General features: G+C 40.9%; 2 protein-coding genes across 10 annotated transcripts in view; one reads left to right on the top strand and one right to left on the bottom strand.

Annotated features, from left to right (window-relative positions):
* CHCHD7 (coiled-coil-helix-coiled-coil-helix domain containing 7) overlaps nucleotides 1–4,382 on the top strand; it is a 12,028-nt gene extending 7,646 nt beyond the window's left edge. For all 8 annotated transcript variants that reach the window (XM_055705377.1, XM_055705375.1, XM_055705373.1 and 5 more), the window contains one exon: nucleotides 410–4,382. The gene's annotated coding sequence lies outside the window, so the exon portion shown is untranslated. The remainder of the gene's footprint in view (nucleotides 1–409) is intronic.
* LOC102047754 (epidermal retinol dehydrogenase 2-like) overlaps nucleotides 3,494–24,516 on the bottom strand; it is a 33,147-nt gene continuing 12,124 nt past the window's right edge. For both annotated transcript variants that reach the window (XM_055705368.1, XM_005443220.4), the window contains exon 7: nucleotides 3,494–24,516. In XM_055705368.1, coding sequence (XP_055561343.1) covers nucleotides 24,423–24,516 — 94 coding nt within the window. In that variant the 3' untranslated portion in view covers nucleotides 3,494–24,422.

Genomic DNA, 24,516 nt, shown 5'->3' with positions numbered 1-24,516 from the left:
TCAAGAGTGTTAAGTTACGATAGCTAAAACACAGGCTCTTATGTATGAAATGGTTGAGTTTTTTCCATTAATTTTTGTAGTGTGATTAACTGTCTTTGGTTGTGAGCCAAAGACAATGGTCTTTTCCCTCATAAGCTCTCAAGTATATTCCATACTTCGCTGAAACACTGAGGTAAGCTATAGCCTGCCAGGTCTTACTGGGCTGAATTCTTAGTTTTGCTGAAGCATGCTCTTTTGTAGTAACCTAGAAAACATAACACAGTTGACCAATATCGTTAATACAGAAGCAGGGAAAGGACTGAGATGAGTTTTGTTGTGTTTGATAGGTGTAATTCTTAATTTTGCTTGTGGTACAAGGACCAAATCTGGATAGTGGCATTAATGTTTGATTATTTTTATTGGTTGACAGCTGGATGGTGCTGTTGCATAACAGACTATATGAAAAGAGACTCACTCCACCCACCACTGGCTCTTTCAAGCTTTTTTAGCCTCTTCCCACAGAGATGGCAAAATTCACACAGGAGAAAGGGAAGATTGGTACTGCCTCTACACTACAAACAGAGGAGCAGGACAAGAGTCTAAGTTGCTACTGTTTGCACAGGTTTCTGTGCAGCTTGAGAAGTTTTGGACTATGGTCCTTGAAAAAGAGTATTTTTCACAGTGTTCATTTGATCACAGTTGAGCACTGAGCAGCAGCTGTAGGCTCTCTGCCAGGCCCAGGTGAACATCCAGACTCCCATATGTACATTTTTTTACTATCTCATCCTTCCCATTACCTTGCAGTGCGAGGCCTTTATGTTTGGCTCCAGAAGCTTTCTGCTGCCAGAGCTGGGATGAGTCCGTGCTCTTGAAGGTGTTGAAGTTTGTCATCTAGCTCAAGTCCTGAAGACTTTTTTTTTTTTGGATTTAATAGCTGAAGCTTTGAAAGGCAGGGAGCTGCATGCGCTGCAACTCTTGAGTGTTTTCCATGGTCTTCCCCTAATAAAACTTTGCACTTGTGTGATCAAGGGTATGCATATAAGGAAGGTTTTCCTAAAACTTGTGCGGAATAGATGGGATGAATGTAGAGTATACAATGTTATTCTGCTCTAATGCCTTTGGAGGCAGCCCTTAACTCAAACTCGGGCTAAAAGTATCTGCATCTTTAAAGTCAGCCAAAATAGCTATGAAAAAAGCAGTTGTAATCTGAAAAGTCTGGAAAAATAGCACACTACTGCAGACTTTTATTCTCTTTCAAGAATTGGAGGCAACTGGAGGAAAAAATTCTGTAAGAAAGTAGTGAAACAAGCATAGTACGAGTCTTTGTTGTTGCAGCCTATTTGATAGAAAAAAACCTGAGGGAAGTACTGCATTTATACTGACTGAATACAGCATATCATGAAAGTAAAACTTCAGTATGTTTTGTATACGTGACACCATGTATGTAGTAACTGAGGCTCAGCAGAGTTTTAGTAACTTCGCTCCATCCTTTAGGATCCTTTCTGTCTGGATGGCTGCTATCTCAAAATCCTTTTCAGAGGATTTTCAGTTTTAAGACCTTCAGTGTAAAAATCTTAGATCACACAATTACTTCCCTTTTGACAACTAAGCTGCTAGACTGAATGCAGCAACTTTAAATTCTTTGCAACTTGCTTGTCTCTCTTCAGCATGCCTTTCAATAAACTCTGCTGTTTCCTCACACTGATGCTATATTCTACCCTGTGGACACTGTTCTCTTACTGTGTTATTTTTTGATTATATTTTTTCCTTCAGGTACAATACTGTTTCATCTCCTGATTTCTATATTACCTTTTTGCTTTTATCAATTACCCTGCTTCCCACCCTGTCTTGTAACTTTGCTCACCATGCCTGAGATTCAAAGTTAATCTTTGAGGTTTTATTCTACAGCTTTATCCTCCCCTGTTGCCTGATCAGCTCTTTTGCAAGCTAATTTACATTAGCTCTGGCTGAAATACCTTCTCTCTCATGAAAAAAATCAGCTGTATAATGCATATATAAGTGCCTTGGTTTTAAGAACACTGTCTTTCAACTCAGAAATACAATTCTTTAGTTAATGCCCTGTGATAAAAAAGAAAGAGGCTACTGTAGTAGCAAACTCGCAAGACTACATGTGTATCTGTATAAAATGTTAATGAGGTAGCTGGTGAAAGCATCTCCCCTCCCTTTTTTTTTTTAATTCTGTTAACCCTTTCTCAAAAAAAGCTTTCCAGGCTCATTTGTTGTATGGTGGCATGTTACATGTAATTCAAGCTGTCTGCTCCTTGAGCAGCAGCCTGCCATTTCTGATTGGTGTGTAGAATTCTGTACACAGCTATGGCACTAGAGAAACATTAAAAATAATACTGAAGTTGGTTAGGCTGAGAGCCATGATAGATTTTCCTGTCGTTCTGATACTGAAGTAATGTGGCAGATGGCCTAATTATTATTAGCAGTTCCTTCCCTAGCAAATCTCTTCTGAGGAGAGACAAGAGGGGTGTTTAATATGAAATGCTTTTTCCTGATGCTGTCTGTGGGAGTAATTCCGTATTTTGTTATATAATACCGAACAATCAGATAAGCTGGGTGGCATGGTTTTTCTGTCAAGGAGACAGAAGTTTCTTTTGGTGGTGGTTTGTTTTTTTTAAAGCTAATAAAACCTTCATTGTCAGTGAAGCTAGGCATACATCTATTTTTCTAAAACTTTTTTAAAATGAACTTTGAGTATTCTTTTCTAGATCTAGGCTTTTTCCAAAATCCTAAAGGATTATTGATATTCACAGCCTCCCTGTGTCAGGGGCTTTGTGGTTGTTTGGGGTTTTTTTGCAACATTCAGCTTGAGCAGATTCTGTCTGGACCACCAACCCTAATTTATTTAAATCTATGTGGAGCTGTTTCACAACCTGCTATTGTTTCTTTTTTTTAAAACTCAGATATTGATTGTTGGTGAATTGTGTTTTGCATTGCACTATTCTTCCAATCATCACTCTCTTAAAAGTCCCACTACACTTGGGCTACCTCTTTACCTATTTTACTTTGATAAAAAGCAATGTGCTGTAAACACTTAGTGATATTTAAGTGACTTTGGCAGAATACAGACTTGAAAAGGAAATGAAAATTGCTCAATCCCTGCTATTTTCTTGAACATTGCTTTCATTTTCAAAGAGTTTCAAAAACATCTTGCTTCCTCTTTCAATTTCATAATACTTCTGGGTCACATTAGTGGATGCAAGCTATGAGCCACCTTTTGAAGCTGCTATGTAACAAACATTTTCTCTTAATGTCAAACTCTTACTTTACGTGGAAAACACTTTTACCCTTTTATGGCAAATGTTTCTACAAATACTGCCTTCTGTTTTAGCTTTTTTCTCTGTACTACATACTTCATTCTCTTCTAGCAGAGAGGTCCTTTTGTATCTAACATTCTCAGTGGAACAGAAATGCATGCATCTTTGCCTGTTCTTTATCTCTCACTTCTCAGTATTTTAAGTTTACACCTTTTCCAATATACTTTAAGAAAATTTTTTTAAAATTCAGCCTTTGAATTTGAAAAGGTACTGTTTAATTCCTGTACTTTAGCACCTTAACTATGCTGTGCTTGGCTTGGTTTGGTTGGGTTGGTTTTTTTTAATACTTCATGTGATAGTCCCTGGCACAAAGGACAGGTTTTGTGCCTGGAAGCTATCAGTGTCATCCATTGCCCTGTAACATAAGAATGGTCACCCTTAGTCATTGCAAAACACCATTTCATGTGTGCTGTGAATCAGTAGATTTAAAATAAAAAGTAACAACAAAACAATTTTTACAAAAGCAAGCCTCTCCTTAAATTTACTGTTACTGGAAATAAAAAGATTTCTTTAACTGCTTTTTAGTAAAGGCACTTGAATATGAATGCTGGATGATACTAAAAGCTTCAAACTATACAGTTTGGCAACTGTGTAGGTTGCGGATCAGATTTATGTTGTATATACATACAAGAAAATTGGTGTCTTAACATGGAAAACAATAAAAGATGATGTATAATGACAAACAAGATTATGCTTAAGTTGGAGAAGAGGGTACTCACTGAATATGCTAAAGGCAATTCACAGCTTTTAAGACAAAGACTAATAGCAGAAATAGGGGAAATCGGCTCAAGTTTGCAAACAATCATAAGCCTGTTTAGATTCTTCACATTTTTTGATTATAAAAGATTACAGTTCTGTTAGAAAAGATTTTTTGCAATGTCTTCGCAGAAATGGCCTGCTAGTAATACTTTCTTATATTGTCACGTGAATCTCAAAAACTTGTCTTGCCTTGAAACTTGTAACCCTGAGCAGTCCTTGACTCTGGAGTTTGATGCAACTGTTGAAGTGATCAGTGAATGTGATTGTATATTAAAAGTATGTGTGAGGTTTTGTGATGTATTTTCTCCTGATTTTTTTGTGAAGTAGTGAAACTGAATGAAGCTGCTACACTGGAATGTTAGCAATACAGTGCTTGCCTCTGTGCCTGAGTAACAAAAGGATGGAATGAAGATAAAGGCACAGATCCTAGTATAGGGTGTATGCTATGAATTTGCTGTATCCTGCAATACTGGTCTTTAGTACTTTGGCTCTAGGTTTCCTAATGGTGAATGGATTTGGACAGATGTTACTGATGGTCTGAGAAATGCTGTGTTTCAGTAGTCTACTTGACAGGTAAACAAAATCAGTTCCTTAAAGATGCTGATTTAAGATTCTGGGATGGTCCTATATAGGATGGAAGGACTACTTTGACTCTCATATTTAAAATGTAGATCCTTAAGGGCCTGTTCACCTGTTGGCTATCTCAGTGTTCCAACATCTAGAGCCTGTAGATGCCAAACACTTTGATACTAGAAGTGCCTGGTATTTCATGTTCTGCTTTGGTGCTAGCAGAGTGCTGATGGACTGAGTGTTCCCATCTTGGCCCTACTGGGGTTTATGCAATGAACATTTTACTCCCACCAGCCCCAGCAAGTGGTTGTGAAGTCTGCTAGCATGTGGGTGAGCAGAAGGAAATTTTTCTTCTGCAGAATATTAGTTGATAGTCATCAAGAAGAGCTTTCCAGCTGCTCTTCCCCAAGCCTGTAGTGCTGTGTGGGGTTGTTGTGACCCAAGTGGAGGACCTGATGCTTCTCCTTGTTGAGTCTCAGACAATTGGCTTCAGCCCATCAGTGCAGCTTGTCCAGATGCCTTTACAGAGCCTTCCTGCTCTCATGTGGATCAACACTCCCCCCCCCAGATTGGTGTCACCTGCAAACTTCCTGAGGGTGCACTCAGTCCCCTTGTTCAGATTGTTGATAAAAGATACTAAACACAACTGGCCCCAGCACTGAGCCCTGGGGAACACCACGTGTGACCCGCTGCCAGCTGGGTGTAACTCCATTCATCGCTACTCCTTGGGCTGGGCTGTTCAGCCAGTTATTTACCCAGTACAGAGCATACCCATCCATGCCATGAGCAGCCAGTTTCTCCAGGAGAATGCTGTGGGACTTGGTGTCAAGGGCTTTACTAAAGCCTAGGTAGACAACAGCCACAGCCTTTTCCTCAGCCACCGAGTGGATCACCTTGTCACAGAAGATCAGGTTCATCAAGCAGGACCTGCCTTTCATAACCCCATGCTGGCTGGGCTCCATCATCTGGCTGTTCTGCACATGCTGTGTGATGGCACTCGGGATGATCTGCTCCATAACCTTCCCCAGCACCGACATCGGGCTGAGAGGCCTGAAGTTCTCCAGATCCTCCTTCCTACCCTTCTTGTTGATGGACATCACATTGGCTAACCTGCAGTCAGTTGGGACCTCCCTAGTTAGCCAGGACTGCTGGGAAATGATGGGAAGTGGCTCGGTGAGCACTTCTGCCAGCTCCCTCGGTACCCTTGGGTGGATCCCATTTGTCCCATAGGTGTGTGTGTGTCTGAGTGGTGTAGCTGGTCACTGGCCATTTCCTCTTGGATTGTGGGGGCTTCATTCTGCTCCCCATCCCCGTCTTCCAGCTCAGGGGGCTGGGTATCTAGAGAACAGCTGAGCTTACTATTAAAGGCTGAGGCAAAGAAGGCATTAAGCACCTGAGCCTTTTCCTCATCCTTTGTCACTCTGTTTCCCCCTGCATCCAATAACGGATGGAGATTCTCCTTAGCCATCCTTTTGTTGCTAATGCCTTCACAGAAATATTTTTTATTGTCTTTTATGGCAGTAGCCAGATTTAAGTTCTAGCTGGGCGTTGGCCCTGCTGATTTTTTTTCCCAGCATAACCTCACAACACCCTTGCACTCCTCCTGAGCTGCCTGCCCCTTCCTCCAAAGGTCATAAACTTTCCTTGTTTTCCTGAGTTCCAGCCAAAGCTCTCTGTTCGGCCAGGCCAGTCTTCTTCCCCGCTGGCTCGTCTTTTGGCACATGGGGACAGCCTGCTCCTGTGCCTGTAAGGTGTCCTTCTTGAAGAATGCCCAGCCTTCCTGGACTCCTCTGCCCTCCAGGACTGCTTCCCATGGGACCCTGTCAGCCAGGCTCCGGAACAGGCCAAAGTCTGCCCTCCAGAAGTCCAAGGTGGCAGTGCTGCTGACTCCCCTTTCTTACTTCTCTGGGAATCAAAAACTCTTATCATTTCATGATCGCTATGCCCAAGACAGCCTCCAGCCATTACATCCCCCGTAAGTCCTCCTCCGCTCACAAACAACAGGTCCAGCATGGTGCCGTCCCCAGCTGGCTCCCGCACCAGCGGTGTCAGGAAGTTATCTTCTGCATGCTCCGGGAACCTCCTGGACTGTTTGCTCTCTGCTGTACTGTATGAGGAGGTAGGCAGCTAAAAGTAGCTAAACCCTAGAAGGAGCCATGATTCCCTAGCATCTCCAGCTGGCCAGCTTTTTAGTAGTGTCTTTGACAGTATGCCAGTCTTTTATTCCTAGATGTGATCACATTGCAATTAAGTGCTGCAAGCACTTATGTAAGTATGTACTTTCATATATGTAGTTACATATACATACTAAGTATGAGGAGTAGAAAAGCACTGAAAAGACTCACTGGTAGGTTTTACTTACCCATGCATTTAAGGCAGTTTTCAGGTTTCTGCCCTTTAAATTTTAACGTTCAAATCCTGAGAATCAATTATGTTAATAAAAACTTTTAACAGCTCGGCTCTTTTAGGGTTGCTGTGGGACAAGAAGAGTTCACAAAATGCTTTGGTTTTCTACGGTGTAGAAAAATTGCCAGCCAGGAGTTGGCAGAGAACATTAGTATCTCTCTCCGTCTCCTTCAGCTGGCAGCTGCAGGAGATTGGCCTGCCGGAAAAGCTGCTGTAAAGCTGGATGTTTGCAAGCAGTCAGCTGCTCCTTGTATCAGGGAAATCTCATTCTCGGTTTGATCCAAATGGATACAGATCTGCCTGATTTTGTACTAGTCTGGAAATGCAGGCTGGTCATTTTGGAATGTGCTAGTGAGGTCATTTATTGCTGATTATTGCTACCAATTGGCTTCTGTAAAGCAGCGAGAAGCTGATACTCTCTAAAATCAGAGCAATTTGCTAATTTAAAATGTTAATAGATTCATTTATGGGGGTTTTTTATCCTCTACAAAATCTAGATTTGCTATTCACTTGTAGAGACTGATTTTATATGCAAGTTTTTCCTCATGATTTATTTCCAGTTCACCTTTCACATTGCTAGATTCTGCACCAACCCAAGAGAAATAACATTTTCTGTTCAGTAAGGGATTAAACTTTTGATGAGATGTTTCTGACACAGGAGGTTCACAGATGTTCTTGCACAAGTCTTTAAAAGGACATTTGACATGTGGCGTTGCAAGAACATATTCAGCAAATTTTAGGTAAGCAAATTGACTTAACTTAATAAACTGCTTTTCATCAAACTAGATGGAGCCAAATCTTGTGCTTTGCCAAGAAATTTATTTTTATTAGTGCAGTATAATTTGGTGCTTACTAAGCTGTCTGGGGCACACAGTGTGTTGGAGGCGAGGGAACAGAACCGGTGGCGTTGGGAGGTTTCCCAGCAAAAGAGGGTGGCTCCACCAGGAGCACAGCAGTGGTGCTTGCTGCAGAGGTGCTCCTCCTCCGGGTTTTTAAAGAAGGGATCGATACTGTGCTACACAAACTGTCTCTGAAATGTGAAAAAATCCTAATTTGAAATGAAAGCCAAAGAAAGGTAAGCTATTTCATATGCCTGGTTCACTGCTTTCCATTTAATCAGCAATAAAAACCCAAGGGGGGCTGGAGGATAAAATTGTCACACCACCAGAAAGCATCCTAGAACTCTGCTTCCAGTCTCACACTAATTTCTGGGGTGTCTGACAAGGGGAACCATTCAGTGTGTTAAATTCACATGCATAAACCCTTTTGTGGGTAGTGAATGCTTTGGCATATGCAGAGTTCTTTCAAAAGCCCATATTCAACACAGATTTCAACATTTCTGGACGGCAAGTCATCTCTCTGTATCCCCAAAGACTGAGAACCACAGAAGTTGGGCACTTTTTATAATTAGGAATGACTTCTCCAGAGAGAGATGATTGCACCACGAGAAAGGATTTATTTTTTTGCCAGAAATTGCCTCCCTATATCACTTTCCCTACTGAAAGATATGTGTGGGATTCAGGATATGGTGTTCTTCACAGTGGGTCTTAGATGAGACATCATTTGAGTAGTCTCACAGTGACTATTTATCAGTGCCAAGGATATCTAAAATCAGAAAGCTCTTTCCTTTCATTTCCTGAAAACTAAAAGACAGAAATTTATTTCCAGATCTCAGTGAAGCTTTAAGGATGCTTGGGGCTTTGTCCATCATAACTGAGTTTACACTCCCTAATGATGTGTAACGTTCTTATCTGTTTTGTTTCTGTTTGAGTGATGTATAATGAGTACTTGAGCACAAACCAAGCTAAAATTGGGGAAAGTAAAATGAAATAGACATTGACACAAATGGGGTATTATCTTCAGTCAGAATGTCTGTGTCCTACTAAAAGTATTTTTCAAGCAGTACCAGCCTTTCTCCTTTCCCTTAGCAGTCTGCCCAGGGAAGTGGTTGAGTCACAATCACTGAAGATACTTAACAAACTTGTAGATGTGGCACCTGGGGACATGGTTTAGTGGTGGATTTGGCAGTGCTAGGTTAACAGTTGGCCTCAATGTTCCTGAAGGTCTTTTCCAACTGAAATGATTCTATGTGCTTTTGATTTTGTCTGACCCAGAGCCTGTCAGGCAGCTCACAGATAATCTCGACTCCCACAGTGTTTATCCAAATGACCTTAAAATGGCTTAGTCAAGAAAAAAAAAAAAGGTTATAACATTTCCCTCCCCACCTCAAACCCCTGAAAAGTTGCATTAAAGATCAGATTTCTGTAAGAGAGGTAGGAAGATGATTTTGTTTATATTCCCTATATTTATATTACAGCAATTGTTTAATATCCAGCTGTTTCCAGGTAGGTAGCGCTCTCTGAGTGTGAAATACAGCTTACTAGACTGTCAGAATGATAGTTTCACACCATATTATGAAGGCAGGTCCTTAGCATGGCTTTTTCTTAGAGTAAGGCATCTACAAGCCCTTTGTTTTGCTGCTTGTGATCCCACTTTAACCTATCACTTCTGCCTTCATTACCCAGGATATGGTGACTACTCTGCTTTGTTAGGTAGGGTTTAATATGTCTGTCTTGATGTTATGTGAAATAATCAGGAAAACCAATATTAGATGTCACTATTTCGGCCACTGGAATAAGAGTTTTGTTAGCAAAGTGAGATAGAAATTAATTTTATTTTGAAATATTAGTATTTGGTTGTGAGGGTATCTACTTGCCAAGTTAATCTTATGTTTCTTAATATACATATTCTTTAGACTCTGCCATAATTTCCTGGTTTCTGAAGCTGGAACAATACTGTTTTTCTTCCTAGCCACATGTTTTTTGTTAAAAAGCAGTTTTGATTTGGTTCTCTTAAAATTAGAAGCATATTTTGATGCAATTTGTTTATTTTTAAAGTTTAGCAACTCTGCAACAGAAAGAAAACTTATGAAAGCAATTTCTTAAAAAAAGTCTGGACACTTCAAAATAAATGAAACAACACTAATTAGTTGTCTTTCAATAACCTCACTGTATTTTAATTTCTCTTCTATTTTTTTTGTGTTATCCATTAATATGGCCCAATAAAGACATTTCAGTCATTGAATCCATAAACTAGTCTTGATTTATTGAGAAACGTCCACATAATCTGTCCTAAAGATCTGAGCCAGTAACTTACATTCATGTGAGTGCTCATTACTTTCACTGATGGATCCGAGAGAAGTGGTTAGCAGACTGTAAGGACTGAGCTGCAGTGTTGAAGGCAGGAGTAAGTTTACTTCTGTGAGATGGATGACAAACACTCAAATTATCAAATACTAGTTACGTGCAAGAAAATGCATTGTTTGTATCAGGGAGTTTAGACATTATTCTTCTTCCAAATGAACCTCAGAATGTCACAAGTTGCTCTAAATGAGGATAGCCTTTTGAAACGTTACTCTCTGCTAAACAGAATCAGAGCTGTTTGAGAGAGACACCGAGTGTGACATCCTGCTTTTTAGGTGTGTCACCTGCTCCTAACAACTTAATCTGTGTAGCAAACAGCATCGCTGACGATTAGCTTCACCTATAGACATTGAAAGCAAGTGTCCACAAACCTCTGGCCACCCAGCAGAGTTAAAGTCTACTTTGATTCAGTAAAGACAGCAGTAGGAAACCAAAGTAATTTTTTCCGTTCCCAAGAAGCCAGATCATATAACTGGTACTTTTCTTCCGCAGATACTACAAAAACCTAATTCTTGAGAGAAAGAAAAAACCACCGCAACATCAGGCAGTAGCTCTGTGCTCCTTATGTTTGCCCTGCTGTCAAGGACAGCTAAGATTTTATTAACCAAGAGCAAAAAAACAATTTCCAAATTCCTCATACAGGCCACATTCTACCTGCTGTGTTGAAAAAAATGATGCAAGGAATGGCAGCTCTGAAGAGGCCATCTCTAACCCTATTACGAAGACAAGCAGTTTCCCAGGTAAGCCTATACCAAGGGTTTCATTGTTCAAACTTCTAGGCCTCATTCCTCTAAGAACCAACCAAATAAACGCCCTCAAAACAAAACCAGAGAGGAAACCAGCACACATCTAAGTAGACATTTCCATGTTAGTGTTCGATGCATGCGTGAGGTCTTGTGCAAGTTTTCCCTCTGGTGAAGCGATCACATTTTAGCACTCAAAACTAGAAGCGTATTTTCCCCCCTTGTCTGTTTAAACTATCTGGATATTGTTAAGCAAAGTATCATTTGTGAGGATAATTCAAGAAAGGCGATCAGAATGGAAAAAAAAGAATATTTGAGAGTATTTGCAGACTTGTTTTGCTATTTATTAACAGAACTATATTTTTATCTTAAAAAAAAAAAGTCCTTTAGAAGAGGGGGGTTTCTTACCAATGTGAAATCTGGCTTTTTAAAAAAAAAACCCACAGACCTAGGCCATAGACACTTCACTCTTTCAAATAACTTTTAGAAGTTTATATGCACCTGTAATATCAAAGTTCCCAAGTCAGCAAATGGCAAAGTCTGGAGTCTGGATCACTGGTGGAACATTCCATTAGAACACATGGATGGGGAGCACTGCAGTCTGTGCCATATTTGTTGTAGACCCATGGCATCCGCACAGGACTCTTGTATTCATAGACCCAGGCCCAAACACTATGAGTTTCAGATGAGGTTTTCAGCATGGAAAGCTGTGATTTTAGGCAGTGTTTCTTCCCTGTGACTGCTGGCCCTCTGAGTATGTCTCAGGCTATACTCATAGTATAGAAACACCTAACCACTTGATACATCTCAAATCCTGACCATTAACTGTTCATATCACACTCCTGATGTGTTTATACCTTCATTAAGTTTCTCAAGAACCTGCACCACATGCTGAATTCCTGATGACCCCTCCTGTCTGGGGAAGCTGGGGCAAAAAGAGAGAGAAAATATGGAAATATTTTGCCTCCACTTACGCTCCCTTACAGAACCTGAGCTGATTTGGGTACGTGGAGCCTAGTTCTAGTCTAGTTTTCTTGTCCTGAAGTAAAACCAAAGTTTGCCTTTCCTTTGAGAAGACAAGTGCGTCCACTGTCTTCACCCCCACCCTTGATGGCAGAAACTCAGTTTTCAACTCAGGCTGCATGGTCAGAAGTGGAAGTGCAGTGGATGCTGCTTTTTCTGTGGAAACTACAGATCAAAGTGATTTTTGAGACATATTTTGGCTGTAGCCAAGTGGTCTAAAGCATTACGCAGTCCGTGAATTTGCTTTTCCTTCACTGTGGGTTAATGAATAATCCACTGTTTACCTTTATCTTTCGAAGTTTGGTGTTTAATTGTTGGTTGCAGCAGATGGAAAGCAACTAATTATTAGTGATTTTCTTTTTTCTTTTTTTATTTTTTAAGTGGTATCTGAGATCAGTAAACAAAATGTACTAAGGTGAGTTAAATTCTAAGGCTGAACTATCCAACAGCTCACCATTGTCAAATTGGAGAGACCCTGCTCCCTTTATGCTATCCCTTAGCCCAGGGGCAGTCTCATCTTTAACCTTGCACCAGTTCTTACACTTGCTGGATCCTTCACCGAGCTGATCAAATTTGCTAACCCAGCAGGTTCAAGGGAACAGCTTCTGTGGGGTTAATGACTGGGTTTATGTAATTTCACACTTAAGCAAAGTGATTGCGCAAGCACTGGGACACGTGAGCTACAGGCACCACGCAGCATCGCTTACAGAGAACCGTCTGTGATTGCTGCCCGTCTGTTCAGTTATGAACATTCAGGCTGAGACCTCCCCTGTAAGCCTGAGTAACCACCAACCAACGTGATGAGTCAGGACTCTGCAACAGCTCATATCCTCTGTGGCTCACCAGGACCTCTAACACCAGACTCCAAATGCATGACAGTGGGTTCAGTTCCAATTTTCCCATCTAATTGTTTAACTTTAACAACAAAAGTCTGCAAAAAAAAAAAAAAAGAGAGCCTGACAAACCAATCTTACGAGTATTGCTTCCTGTTTTCTGAAGCTGAATCCAGAACAGCAGTTTGTGTAGTGATGATGAACTGTTAAATAGAATTAAGTCTTTTTCCCTATAGACTTTGTAATAAGAATTGTAAACAATATTTTGCAAATAAAGCTGCAGGCCTATGGGCTGTCACTCCCAGATGGCACGAATTAATGGAGGAAGGATGGCTGTGCTTTTTTTGTGCAGTTGTCCACCCCTCCCTGGGTTTTGGGTGTGCTAACCTTGGACAGGGGTGACTCAGCTGCTGGTGAATCACCTGCCTAAGTGCTAAAGTGATAGCTTGGCCTTATTTCCTCAAGCAACAGTGAGCTGTCAAGGCAGACTAGCAAGAAGACTGTCTTCTTCAGCTGGGAGAATTTTCCTGCTTGCACATCTAGATTTGCTGCAATGGTGGCTGCACAGGTTTTACTGTGACTTCAAGAACGCCTGTTGAGATCTTGCTTAATGAAAGCTTCCTTGTGCGACTGCTTATTCATGATAGGGCTTTTCAGAGGCATGGCTGTAAATCTTTTTTTAGCAGAAAACCAGTTGGTGAATAGCTCATGCACATTGTAACTGGAGAAATACTGGTCAGGAATGTTTCACTGTTTTCCAGGTGTGACATGGAAAGTAATGAAATATTTCCAACCAGAGAGATTGTTCCAGAAAAGAGATGAGATCTAGAAAAGGCTTCTGAAATATTGCTATTTCAAATTAGTTTTCTGCATTGGTGATGGGCTAGGAAGACAGGAGAAAAACTAAAAACCACGTGGAAAATTTTGCCAAGCTCTACATCACCACGGAAATGCACAGGTCCAACCAGCTGCTCAGGAGAAAAACATGGAGAACGTATTGTCACTATGTGGCAAGTCTAAATGTCTTTACAAACAGAGGCTGTTTGAGAGACACAAAACAATGCTAGTTTACCACAAGAATTTTTAACTAATGTGATCAATGGGCCTTTTTGACTATTTGTTTCAGCATCAGTACCTTCTCCCCCTTAACAGTCAAAGAAAAGTAGTGTATAAGCCAGCTGCCTGTTCTCAGTGACAGTAGCACCAACCACCCCTGCTAGCAAGCAAGAAGACATGGTGAGAAGTTCATCACCCAAGTCTCTGTTGTGAACCTTGGCAAGGACCAGCGTGTGTTTTGTTGTCCACCTGCTGTGGTACAGATTTGTACTACTTAATGGAACCAGCAATAGTTCCTTGAGTGGCTGAAGTTTGAAGAAAATATTGTCACAGGTAGTTACATTGGCTGCCCACTGTCAAAATGATAGAATTAAGTAAGTGCAAAGGAAAAAACTAAGCTTTAGCTACAATGGCAATTATTTTGCTGGATGTTGTTTACTTTGGCCTCTTTGTTATATGGCTTGATATATTTTTGGGGATTGGCTCCAGCCTCAAGAAAAGCACCTTTTCAGCTCTCCTCCCTTCCTTGTGGAGAGCCACAGTACCATGGCCCCTCTTCAGCTGCTTGGCCAGACCATCCTTTCCCAACGGATTATTTCCTATCACCTTTGTCAGGGTCCTCTGAGCCAAAATCCTCCTGCAAACCAATGGTTGCCCAATGATGGTTAAATTCTCAGTCATGTAGGGCAGAGACAACAGTGCCAAAAAGGGTTATGCAGAGTTATATATCTATGTAACTCCTAATTGTAGCAAAGCCAGAGGGTTCATCACCTGGCAGGACCAAGCTAAATGAGCAAGTACAATTCTATCAATTCTTATTTTTGGAGCAAGTCTGATTGTTATTAACATTTTTGTGGGGAAAGGTCCAAAGACATGGGAGAATCCCAATATAAACCACTTTTCTCATATAATCATGGTTACCATCTCTCAGTAAGCCTTCAAATAAGTCTTATGATAAGCAAGTTTCCAGATACGAGATTCACTTGAAGGCATTCCTTCACATATTTTTCCATGAACATCCTACATCTTTAATAGTAAACAGTATTCCATTGACTGGAACAGCAGACATTGGACTTGATGCTGTTTGAGGTTCTTACATGCAGAGGTAATATTCCAAAACATCACCGCATGCAGAATGCAGATGTCCAAGTATCTGCAGAAAAACAAATGCAAGGGTAGACATACATCTCTAAGTGGCATGTAACACTGTGTACTCTAATACCATTCAACCTCAGTGGAAAGCCACTGATAAGCTGTGTGCTTAACTATGTGAGAGCACACACAAATCTTAGAGCCAAACAAGTATTATTAGCATTGTACTGACTATGATTTGCCTTTTTTTTGTCTTTCTACCGCAACTCATTTTCAAATGAGTTTTACTGTTGGAAGTCTCCAGACTAGTGAAGCTATTTACCGTTCTATTAACTTTATTTAAAGTTCAGCATAATGTATGTATATGTAAGTTTACAGGTATTATTTTTTTCTCGTAAGATAATTGTTTTTGTTAAGAGGAATCTTATTCTTAAGGGATTACACTACATGTACAATCAATCCATTTTGCTAGTCTTCTTGAAAAAGCTCTAAGATAACAGCAGTCAATTTATAGCAGTCCCTTCTCTACGCAGACAAAATACAAAGGTTCTTAATGTTTTCCATCCAAGTCTCCTTATAGTCCAACTTGGGAGTGGTAATAGGACGAAAGCCAAGGAATTTCCAGAAATCTTGAAGTGCTAGTAAGTCATTACTGACGCAGTGCCATGAATATTTGGTTGATGAAAATTAGATGCAGGACCATTCTGCCGCTGATTAACAGATATTGTCAATGCATCCCAACAGCAGTCAAGGCTTCTTGCTTGCTTACACAGCAAGGAAAGAAGAATAAGAATGATAAGAATAAGAAAAGATTAAGAATAAGAATAAGAGTTACTTCCCCAATTAGGAGCAAACATAACCTTTCAGCACTCTCTGACCTCAAATAGTCTCTGCAAGAGACTGTTTTAGCTACTGCCTTTTCTGAACCCCTTCATCACCCCAAGTCATTATTTGTTTAGGTTATATTTGTTTTACAGTTTAAAGATTAATAGATCTATTGGTGTGAAAATATTCTTTAAACATATTTGTAGGTGTATAAAATCTGGAGACCAGTACTGTGGCAAAGGATGTCTCCCAAAACAGATTTCATGGAATACATGGTCATGAAGCCCTAAGGAATGCAGAACTTCATTAGTCACCACAGAAGCTCTAATGGTTTACATGTAGGAATGTAACAACAAACATTGTAGACTTCTTCAGGGTGATTTCCTGGATTTCAATGTTTCTAGATCAGCTGCTTCAAAATAGTTGAGAGAATTTATATTTGGTTTGAAAGTGACAATTTGTCATTCCATTGTATCTCCTCCAAAGTCCTCAGCCAACGAATGGTGTGGTCCCTGAACATCTCTCCTAGCTTGTTTCCTTGATCTATGTGTGCTTTTAGTACTCCTTTCTGGATATTAAGAGAACACTATTGAAAAAAACCCAAACAGTTGTCTATACTAAGCTCTGATTTAGTGTTTAGCTTATGTTAAACAAATCTGTGCACAAAGTTTTGGTCAAGCTGACTCTCTAAAGTTTTTAAAAGTGACGAATGAAGCAACTTCTAATCGAGGGATTCAGCCTTGGGAAGGACGGGAAACAAAGAACGGATGGTGAAAAGAACACCGTTATCTGAGTTATGCAGAAAGAAGCCTTCAAGTGAGAAGCTCTGGCTGCAAGAGGAGACAAGTTGATAAGGTGTTGCAACCCACAGAAAGTTGATTGAAAGTAGGGGAAAGTTAATTGTGTCAGTGGGAGATTGTGACCTCCAACCCAAATAGCCCCCCCAAAAGCGGGCAAACCCCCACACGGGGAGCACGTGTAGTTAGTGAAAACTTCAGCAGTGCTGCCTGAGGATGTGTGCGGATTTGCATTAGAAGCGAGAAACTTGTAACCAATCCTGTACATGAATGAAAATGAGTGTGCACTATGAATGTGCAGATACTCTATATAATGTATACCCTTGAGTAACTTGCTGAGCATGCTCGGAGGAAACACTCCCCTGTGCACCCGGTTCTGTAATAAAGAGAACGCATTTCTTAATGCTACATTGGTGTTAAGAGGTTTACTCCTGATTTCAGTGATAAAACCAATCTAGTAACTCGGGTGGAGAGTATGGATGGATACTCATGATATGTCTTTGTCTGCCATAGTACAATAGTACAATAAGACAAAAAGCATATGTATACAAGAGAACATGGGACAGGCTTCCACAGTGGAAATAATGCACTATTTCTTCCTTCGGATGTGAAAAATCCATTATTTCTGTGTCGTGTTCTAAATAAATAATGGCAAAAAGGATAGTCTTGTGGCTGGGTGAACAAAAAAAAAAAAATAAAAATGTGAAGGTGCCAGTGTCTCCTCAGTCTGGGTTCTTATCTTTTATGGATAGTCAGGGTGCTATCCATAAAATGCCTGCTATTTATAAAGAGATTATTTAATCCAAGAAGGAAAGCATTGCACAGGCAAGTCACTACATGGCCTTAGGTGTGAAGCTCCAGCCTGCTATAGCATACCAAATTGCAAAAGCTAATTAGAAAGACTTTGAAAAAGGGGTGGATTTGGAAGCCTTCCTGTCTGCCTCAGGAGGGGGGCCTGCTGCTCCATCACTCACAACAGCTCTGATCTACCTGTTTTTACTACTGTACAGGCAGAGTCCAAACAACACTTAAATACTATATTTCATATATGCGTAACTGAAGTACATGTATGTAGGTATGTGTGTATATATATACACAGACACCTACCCCTTTTTTAGCTCAGGAAATTCTCTAAACCAGTAGAAACAAGTCAAGCCTTCAAGAATCCTGTGGACCAAAAAGATGTCTTCTGGTACTTCCCATAAGGAGACCATGTACCAACTATTTATCAACAGCATCACCCTTCTCTCTTCTCTTGCATCCCTCCACATATTTGGTGGACTCACATTTGAATTGGTAAATTAAACTTTCTCACTACTTTTTCATTTGTCCTCCAGCCTTCTTCTCTAAGGTGGTTTCCCACTTTTGAAACTGTAGCTCTCTCCCATCAAACATATCTGCCTCTCTGCAAATCTAGAAAGAAGCAGATGACAGGATATTATTCCTTGAACATGAAGTTTAAGTTTGTTTAACATTGTTGAAGCTTTCTCTCTCCTTTGAAAGGAATCAGCAAACCTGACCCATTTTAGATGGGCAGTTACAATTACACACAAATTAAAAGCAAAGTTACTTTGTTTTTTTAATTATCTGAATGCTAAAGACCAATCCATAATCTTTAAAGTGTTAATATAAATATAATTTCAGATAAAATTATCTGTATCAAAAAGCATGAGTCAAAGCAGTCAGCCATTTCATTGGCAATGTAAAAAAAAATGTTAAAGAAACTAGCTCAGAGGTCCTCAAACTTTTTAACCAGGGGGCCAGCACACGGATGAAGTGGCAGGCAGTCATCTGCGGCTGCTTGGTTTCCCCCCCAACCCCCGGCGGGGGGTTCTGTAAATACCGGGGGCCGGATTGAGGACCCTGGGGGGCCATATCCAGCCCACGGGCCATAGTTTGAGGACCCCTGAACTAGCTTCATAGCTGTCTTCCAAGTCCTCAGCTCAGAAGCAAGATTAAAAAGATTTCTGCCTGTTGCAGCAGGTGGAAGTAATTTCTACAAGCAAGCTCTACCTGCTTCAAGTATTTAATTTTTCGTGAAATTAATTTTGTATTTTTTCTTTTAGGGAAAGAGTTGTAACACAGAAGGTTTCAGCTAGATACCCTGTCATTTTACTCCCATCTTGTTACAGCCTGACTTGATACCAGAGCGTGGAAATTATGGACTTCCTGAAGGAAACATTTCAAACAAACAGCTCACAGAATCACAGGATGGTCAGGGTTGGAAGGCACCTCTGGACATCATCCAGTCCAGCCCCTGCTAAAGCAGCTTCACCTACAGCAGGTTACACAGAGCCACATCCAGGCAGGTTTTGAATGTCTCCAGAGAAGGAGACTCCACAGCCTCTCTGGGCAGCCTGTTCCAGGGCTCTGTCACCCTCAAAGTGAAGAAGTTCTTCCTCATATTCAGCAGGAACTCCCTGTGCTGCAGCTTGTGCCCGTTGCCCCCTGTCCTGCTGCTGGGCACCACTGAAAAGAGCCTGGCCCCATACTTCTGACACTTAGAGGGATGAAGCTGGGTTAATTAACATTGATAACATACAGCTGTGGGCTGGCTTCAGGGGCGGTGGGTTGGCTGATGTAGGCAAGGTGCAGCTGTGGCTGGTTCTGTTAAGTGGCTGGGCAGCCAAGGAAGAGAGAGCAGCCAAGGAAGAAGCAGAGAAAAGACAGAGTGTGCCCTGGGTGAGGAGAGATGAGGAGAAAGCAGCAGAGGGACGGGCATGAAGAGTATGCTGGTATGTGATGGTAAAGGACCTTGTTGCAGCTTGATAGTTTGGAGAGTGCTGCGACACTTACCCTTAAGATTATTTGTAGACATCAATAAGGTCCCCTCTCAGTCTTCTCCAGGCTAAACAGGCCCAGCTCTCTCAGCCTTTCCTCAGAAGGGAGATGCTCCAGCCCCCTAGTCATCTTCATAGCCCTTATAGATACCTTTGGAGGTAGCCTCACAATTACAAGCCCCTGGCTCTCATGAGGGACTTCAGCTGAAAGCTGTCTCTTAAATTAAGTCACTAGAAGCTTCCCAAAACACAGCTATGCTATTTTGCAATAACTGTAGCATTACTCAAATCCATTTTGGAATTTAATTAACTGTGCATAGTACATTGTATGAGCGTGCTTCAGTATCAACCATCATCATGCAAGAAATATGCAGACAGACCAATAAGTAACGTAAAGTGTATTTTCTAAAATGATCATAAAGAAGACCCTTTATGTTAGCCCTCCACCAAAAATTCCCAGTTCTGGGAATTAATCATTGAGGATTGCATGCTCAGCGTATACCTCGGCTATCACATCTCACTCTACATTAACCCCCAAGCAAGCTGCTTTTACAGTGATGCACTTAATACAGGTGATGCAGATTCCTCCCCACTGGGACCACAGCATCATCTAGGTTTCATACCCTAGATCATGGCACAAAGTTTATGGTGCCAATGGACAAAACTTGCTTGGCAAGAACCTCTTTTTTTGCTGTTGGTTGAATCTGCTGGCAGAGCTGTTGCTGCCGCTCATGTTCTGGCTCTGTTGATTCTTTTCTGTGCCACAGCCAGGGATGCTGCCTCTGGATCCCCAGACATGGAAAGCAGAATGCATCGGAATATGCCAGACCCTGACTTAGTGCTCTGCCTCTCCTGAGCCCTTTCTGTAGTTCTTCTCTACTGGGCAGGGAATCTGAAAGACTATCACATGTCCCACAGAAACATGTTTCCTTAGATGTAGTTATTTACCACCTTGGACAAGGGTGACATCTCTCATCACAGCTGTACCAATAATCAAGGTTTGTTTTGATCAAGCAGTAACTACCCAGCAGACCCAACATGGCAAGGCACCTCAGCACACAGCCTAGGCCTTCGTCGTACCCTTTTCTTGTATGTCTGTGTCCCAATGAGGACACTGTTACTCCTAGCGTGAATATTGCCAAGGGCAAGAGAAAAAGGTGTGAAGGTGTTTTTTTTTCACCCCTCTTCCCTAGACAAAGCTATGTTTTCGTCAGGTGTATGTTATCTGTACAACTTCAGGCTATGAGCTTGGTGGCTTTGGCAAGCAGAGGAAATATCTGTCAAGCTAGAGACACCTAGGACTACAGAGAAAGTGTAGTCTGAGTGGACAAAAGCCAGCACCTGTAATGCTCCCCCACCTATTGAAGCATCAATGACCTCGCTAAGTCTTACCAGAGAGACAGTAGTTCTGCATTCTCCTAGAATATCTGACAGCTGTGGATCCAAACCTGTCTTTTTTGAATGAAAAATTCAGTCAGAGAAGCTAAGTTATTTTGTTAAAAGATTTTACAAAGCCTATGGATTTGGACAGCCGCTTAGCAAAGCATGCAGTCCACAGAGGTGTCTTCAGATCAACTGCCCCTAGGAAAGTTACCAAAAAGAGCTGCCTGCTTGGTTCCTTCCTAAAATGAGATTAGACCACCATGAAGACCAACATCCAATCAGCTGCATATTGCTCTTGGGCAAGATTTCCAAAATCATAAAATAAACAGTAATAGAGCCTGTATCTCAGCCACTATTTTTTTGTCGGTTTCCTCTGCAGTCTTGTTCAGGGGACCAAGTGAGTGCCAAGAAAAAAATATGTTTTCTGTGATTTGAAGCATTAGAGGATAGTAAAATTTCTGCTACCACAGGAATATGAACTTACATGGAAAAGAAACACAACAGTCAACAAAATACCATGTTCTGGGCTGTCTTTGAATCACTGTATCAGTGACTGTCAAGCCAATGAAGCCATCCCACTCAAATCTGGGACCCAATCATATTGTTGGAGACTGTTTAAAGTTTCAAGCAACAGTCATGAAACCAGGAATTCCTTTGTGGGAGCTGCCTGATGTACTTCAGAAAGCAGTCTGCTGTTGTCAGCCATGATGCTGTCACAATGGAGATGCTCTTCCATTTCATGTTCCATCTCCTCGTTTGGGTCTCTCCAGAATCCTTCCATGAGTAGTTTTCTTGCAGAGAGCAGGAGGAAAGAGTTCTTCTTGGCATCAGAAAAGTAATCAATCAAGATTATGCTGGAAATAAGCTGTCTTTTATCTCAAGAAGTTCCTGTGTCATTTGTAGATTGAAACACTCACTCCATATCACCTCCTGAACACACAGGAAAGACTTGTGCTACTGGACCTCCAGGATACAACTGTACATCTCTCAGGAGATGTGAGAGATCAGAACCATCAACAGGACAGGATATTATCCTCCAGTCACACAAAGTAATTTGACAGTGACCGTAACATTCAAAGTGGTAGCAGCACACTTGCATAAAAGCAGTATTTTTGTACTCCTACCAGGACAGCTAGCTAGCAGAGATTTTCTATTGAAGCTCTGTATGACAGATTATGCACACTCAACATACTCCAGAATTTGGTCTCTAAAAGATACAAACATATTGGAGTGAGTCCAGTGAAGGGCCACAAAGACAATTAAGGTACTGGAGCATGTGTCATACAAGGAGAAGCTGAGAGAACTGGGGCTGCTTGGTCTAGAGGAGAAAAGGTTCAGGCTCAATGTGCATAAGTACCTGATGGAAAGGTGTAAAACAGAGACAAACTCGTAGTGGTATCCACTGAAAGGACAAGAGGCAATGGGCACAAATTGTAAAAAACCTACATTCAATTTAAACATAATTTGTATTTATTTGTTTTTAAATTGAGTGTGAACACACACTGGAACAGGTTGCTCAGAGAGATGGTAGAGTCTCCAGCCTCAGAGATATTCAAAACTTGACTGGAGATGGTACTGAGTAACCTGCTCTAATTGACTTTGCTTTGAGTAGCAGTTCTTTCTAAGCTCAATGATTCTGTGAATTAGTAAAATCCCTACGGAGATGTACTTCTCTGGCAGATTTTCAGGTAAAATCCTCCTAGTGGTGTGACAAACCTGAACCTACTGATAATCCACAGATCCCACAGCCAGACTCTGCTTTCAACTTCCCTCAGCAGAACCTGTTTGCAGAGACACTAAAAATGAAAAACTACTTGCTCCCACAAAAGCTGAAGTTTGATATATACTGTTCATATGTATAATCCAGTTCTTTGCTCCAGAATCCTGCATGCTTAATGTTTCATAGTTAGGAAGCAAAAGTGTGCTGTTAGTATAAAAAGGCGAGGAGTCTGCAAGACACAGATACACCACACTAGTGTTGACTTTGTGAACAGTGTAATGTACATATGGACAGCACATTTCAGCAATATCTGATTTTTAATTAGTAACTTTATGTCCTGAAGTGCACTGTATGAGCAGAATTTCTGAGGTAGGACAGTTGCAGGTCTGAAGGGACAGTAAGACAAATATCTTCTTCATCAGTCTGAATTCTGACTTTCATCAGTCCATCATAAAGGCTATTTTTAATGCACTTGTTTTATTTGGTTTCTTGCCTATCAGTAGTAAAGTAGTGCTATGTAAACCCTTCTCCATTGGTAAACCTCTCTAATTGTATAGACAAAGAAAATGAAGGTAGTTTCTAGGCCATCATGGAAAAAAAAACCCCACAAACAAACCAACATTAAAAAACTCACCCTTTTCTTCATAATGTTCTTCAATTAAGTGCATGCTAATGCATTTTAGTCTTAGTTTGCAGGTGTTACTGATTGCCAGCAGAGTACCACGACACAAGGTGGGCTTAGCCAACATGTGCATAAGTGACATACATTTAAATATATTCCTTTCTCTTGTTTTGGATTTAGAAAAGTCAAGGAGGCTTTCAGTTTACTAAGTGCCCATTGTCAAAAAGGGCAAGGTCTCCTCAGCATATGTTCAAAATAAATGGATAGTCCTAAGAATAAAGTAAAACAAGTCTCTGTAGACACAAGGCAACCTGCCACCCAATTCAGAGAAGCAAGACACTGTTGCTCAAGCTATGGCTGTAATGATCCCATGCACTCCCGTACTTTCAGCATCATTCCTTTCTGAAATAACGCCAAGAGAAGCCCTGATTATACGATGTAATACCTTTGCTTTTAGTAGCTCATTGTCTTACTTGGCAAGACATTTGACAGTCCACCTAGACTGGCAGCCCTATGCTTTCTAGCTACAAGTTTATTTGGCTTCGGAGACAAAAATGTAATATTGTTCTTAAAATGTTGCACTTAAAAGATACAAAGAACTCTACTACAAAGTTGCAGTCATAGTATTAGCTTTTAAAATAAATTGAACAAAAGTAGATTGGCACAAATACATAATTTACATCTTTCACCCTCCCTGCCCTGACATCCAGTCATCTGTGACTCCAAGATCACCACCTCCACAAATTAATATATTTCATTGGTTTTGCACCAACACAGCACATACTTTCATGTCACAAAACTTCCATTTGGATAAATTTGAATCTGTTGTTTCAGGAAACTCTTGAATTCCTCAGCTTACCAGGGAATGGTAACGGCACCAGCAGTACAGGCCCTCTTCATGGTTCAGTGAATGGCAGCAAGAAGTCAGGTCCACTAAAGGCTTTCCTGGCTCCCTTCCAAACACACATGGTTTCTTCGTCCCTTCTCCCCCAGAAGCTGTCAACTATTAGTTTGTGATGCAGGATCATATTTAAGGCATTATAACAAATCAATGGAACAAATTTCCATAATGAGGTGAGAAGAAAACAGTTCACTGGATTAAAAAAAAAACACCTTTGAGTGAAAGTTGTTGATTTACAGCAATTAAAAAGCAATTTCCTTAAAAAAATGTTACTAATGAGAAGTGAGGCACCTTAAGTTCATAGCTGCTAAAGAAGCAAACCTTTACCACCACCACCTTCAACAAGGTCCACTTTAGAGTTGCTCGTCTCAGAATTTTGTGCTTTTTCAGTCCTTCTTCGCTCGACCTTTGAAGCTATCCATGACATTGAAGACTCCCAAATAGTCCGCAAAGAGAACAGTTACTTTCACTGGTAGGATA

Source organism: Falco cherrug, chromosome 3 (assembly GCF_023634085.1).
Source record: "Falco cherrug isolate bFalChe1 chromosome 3, bFalChe1.pri, whole genome shotgun sequence".
Classification (NCBI taxonomy): domain Eukaryota; kingdom Metazoa; phylum Chordata; class Aves; order Falconiformes; family Falconidae; genus Falco; species Falco cherrug.
This window is presented reverse-complemented; position numbering and strand designations above follow the sequence as displayed.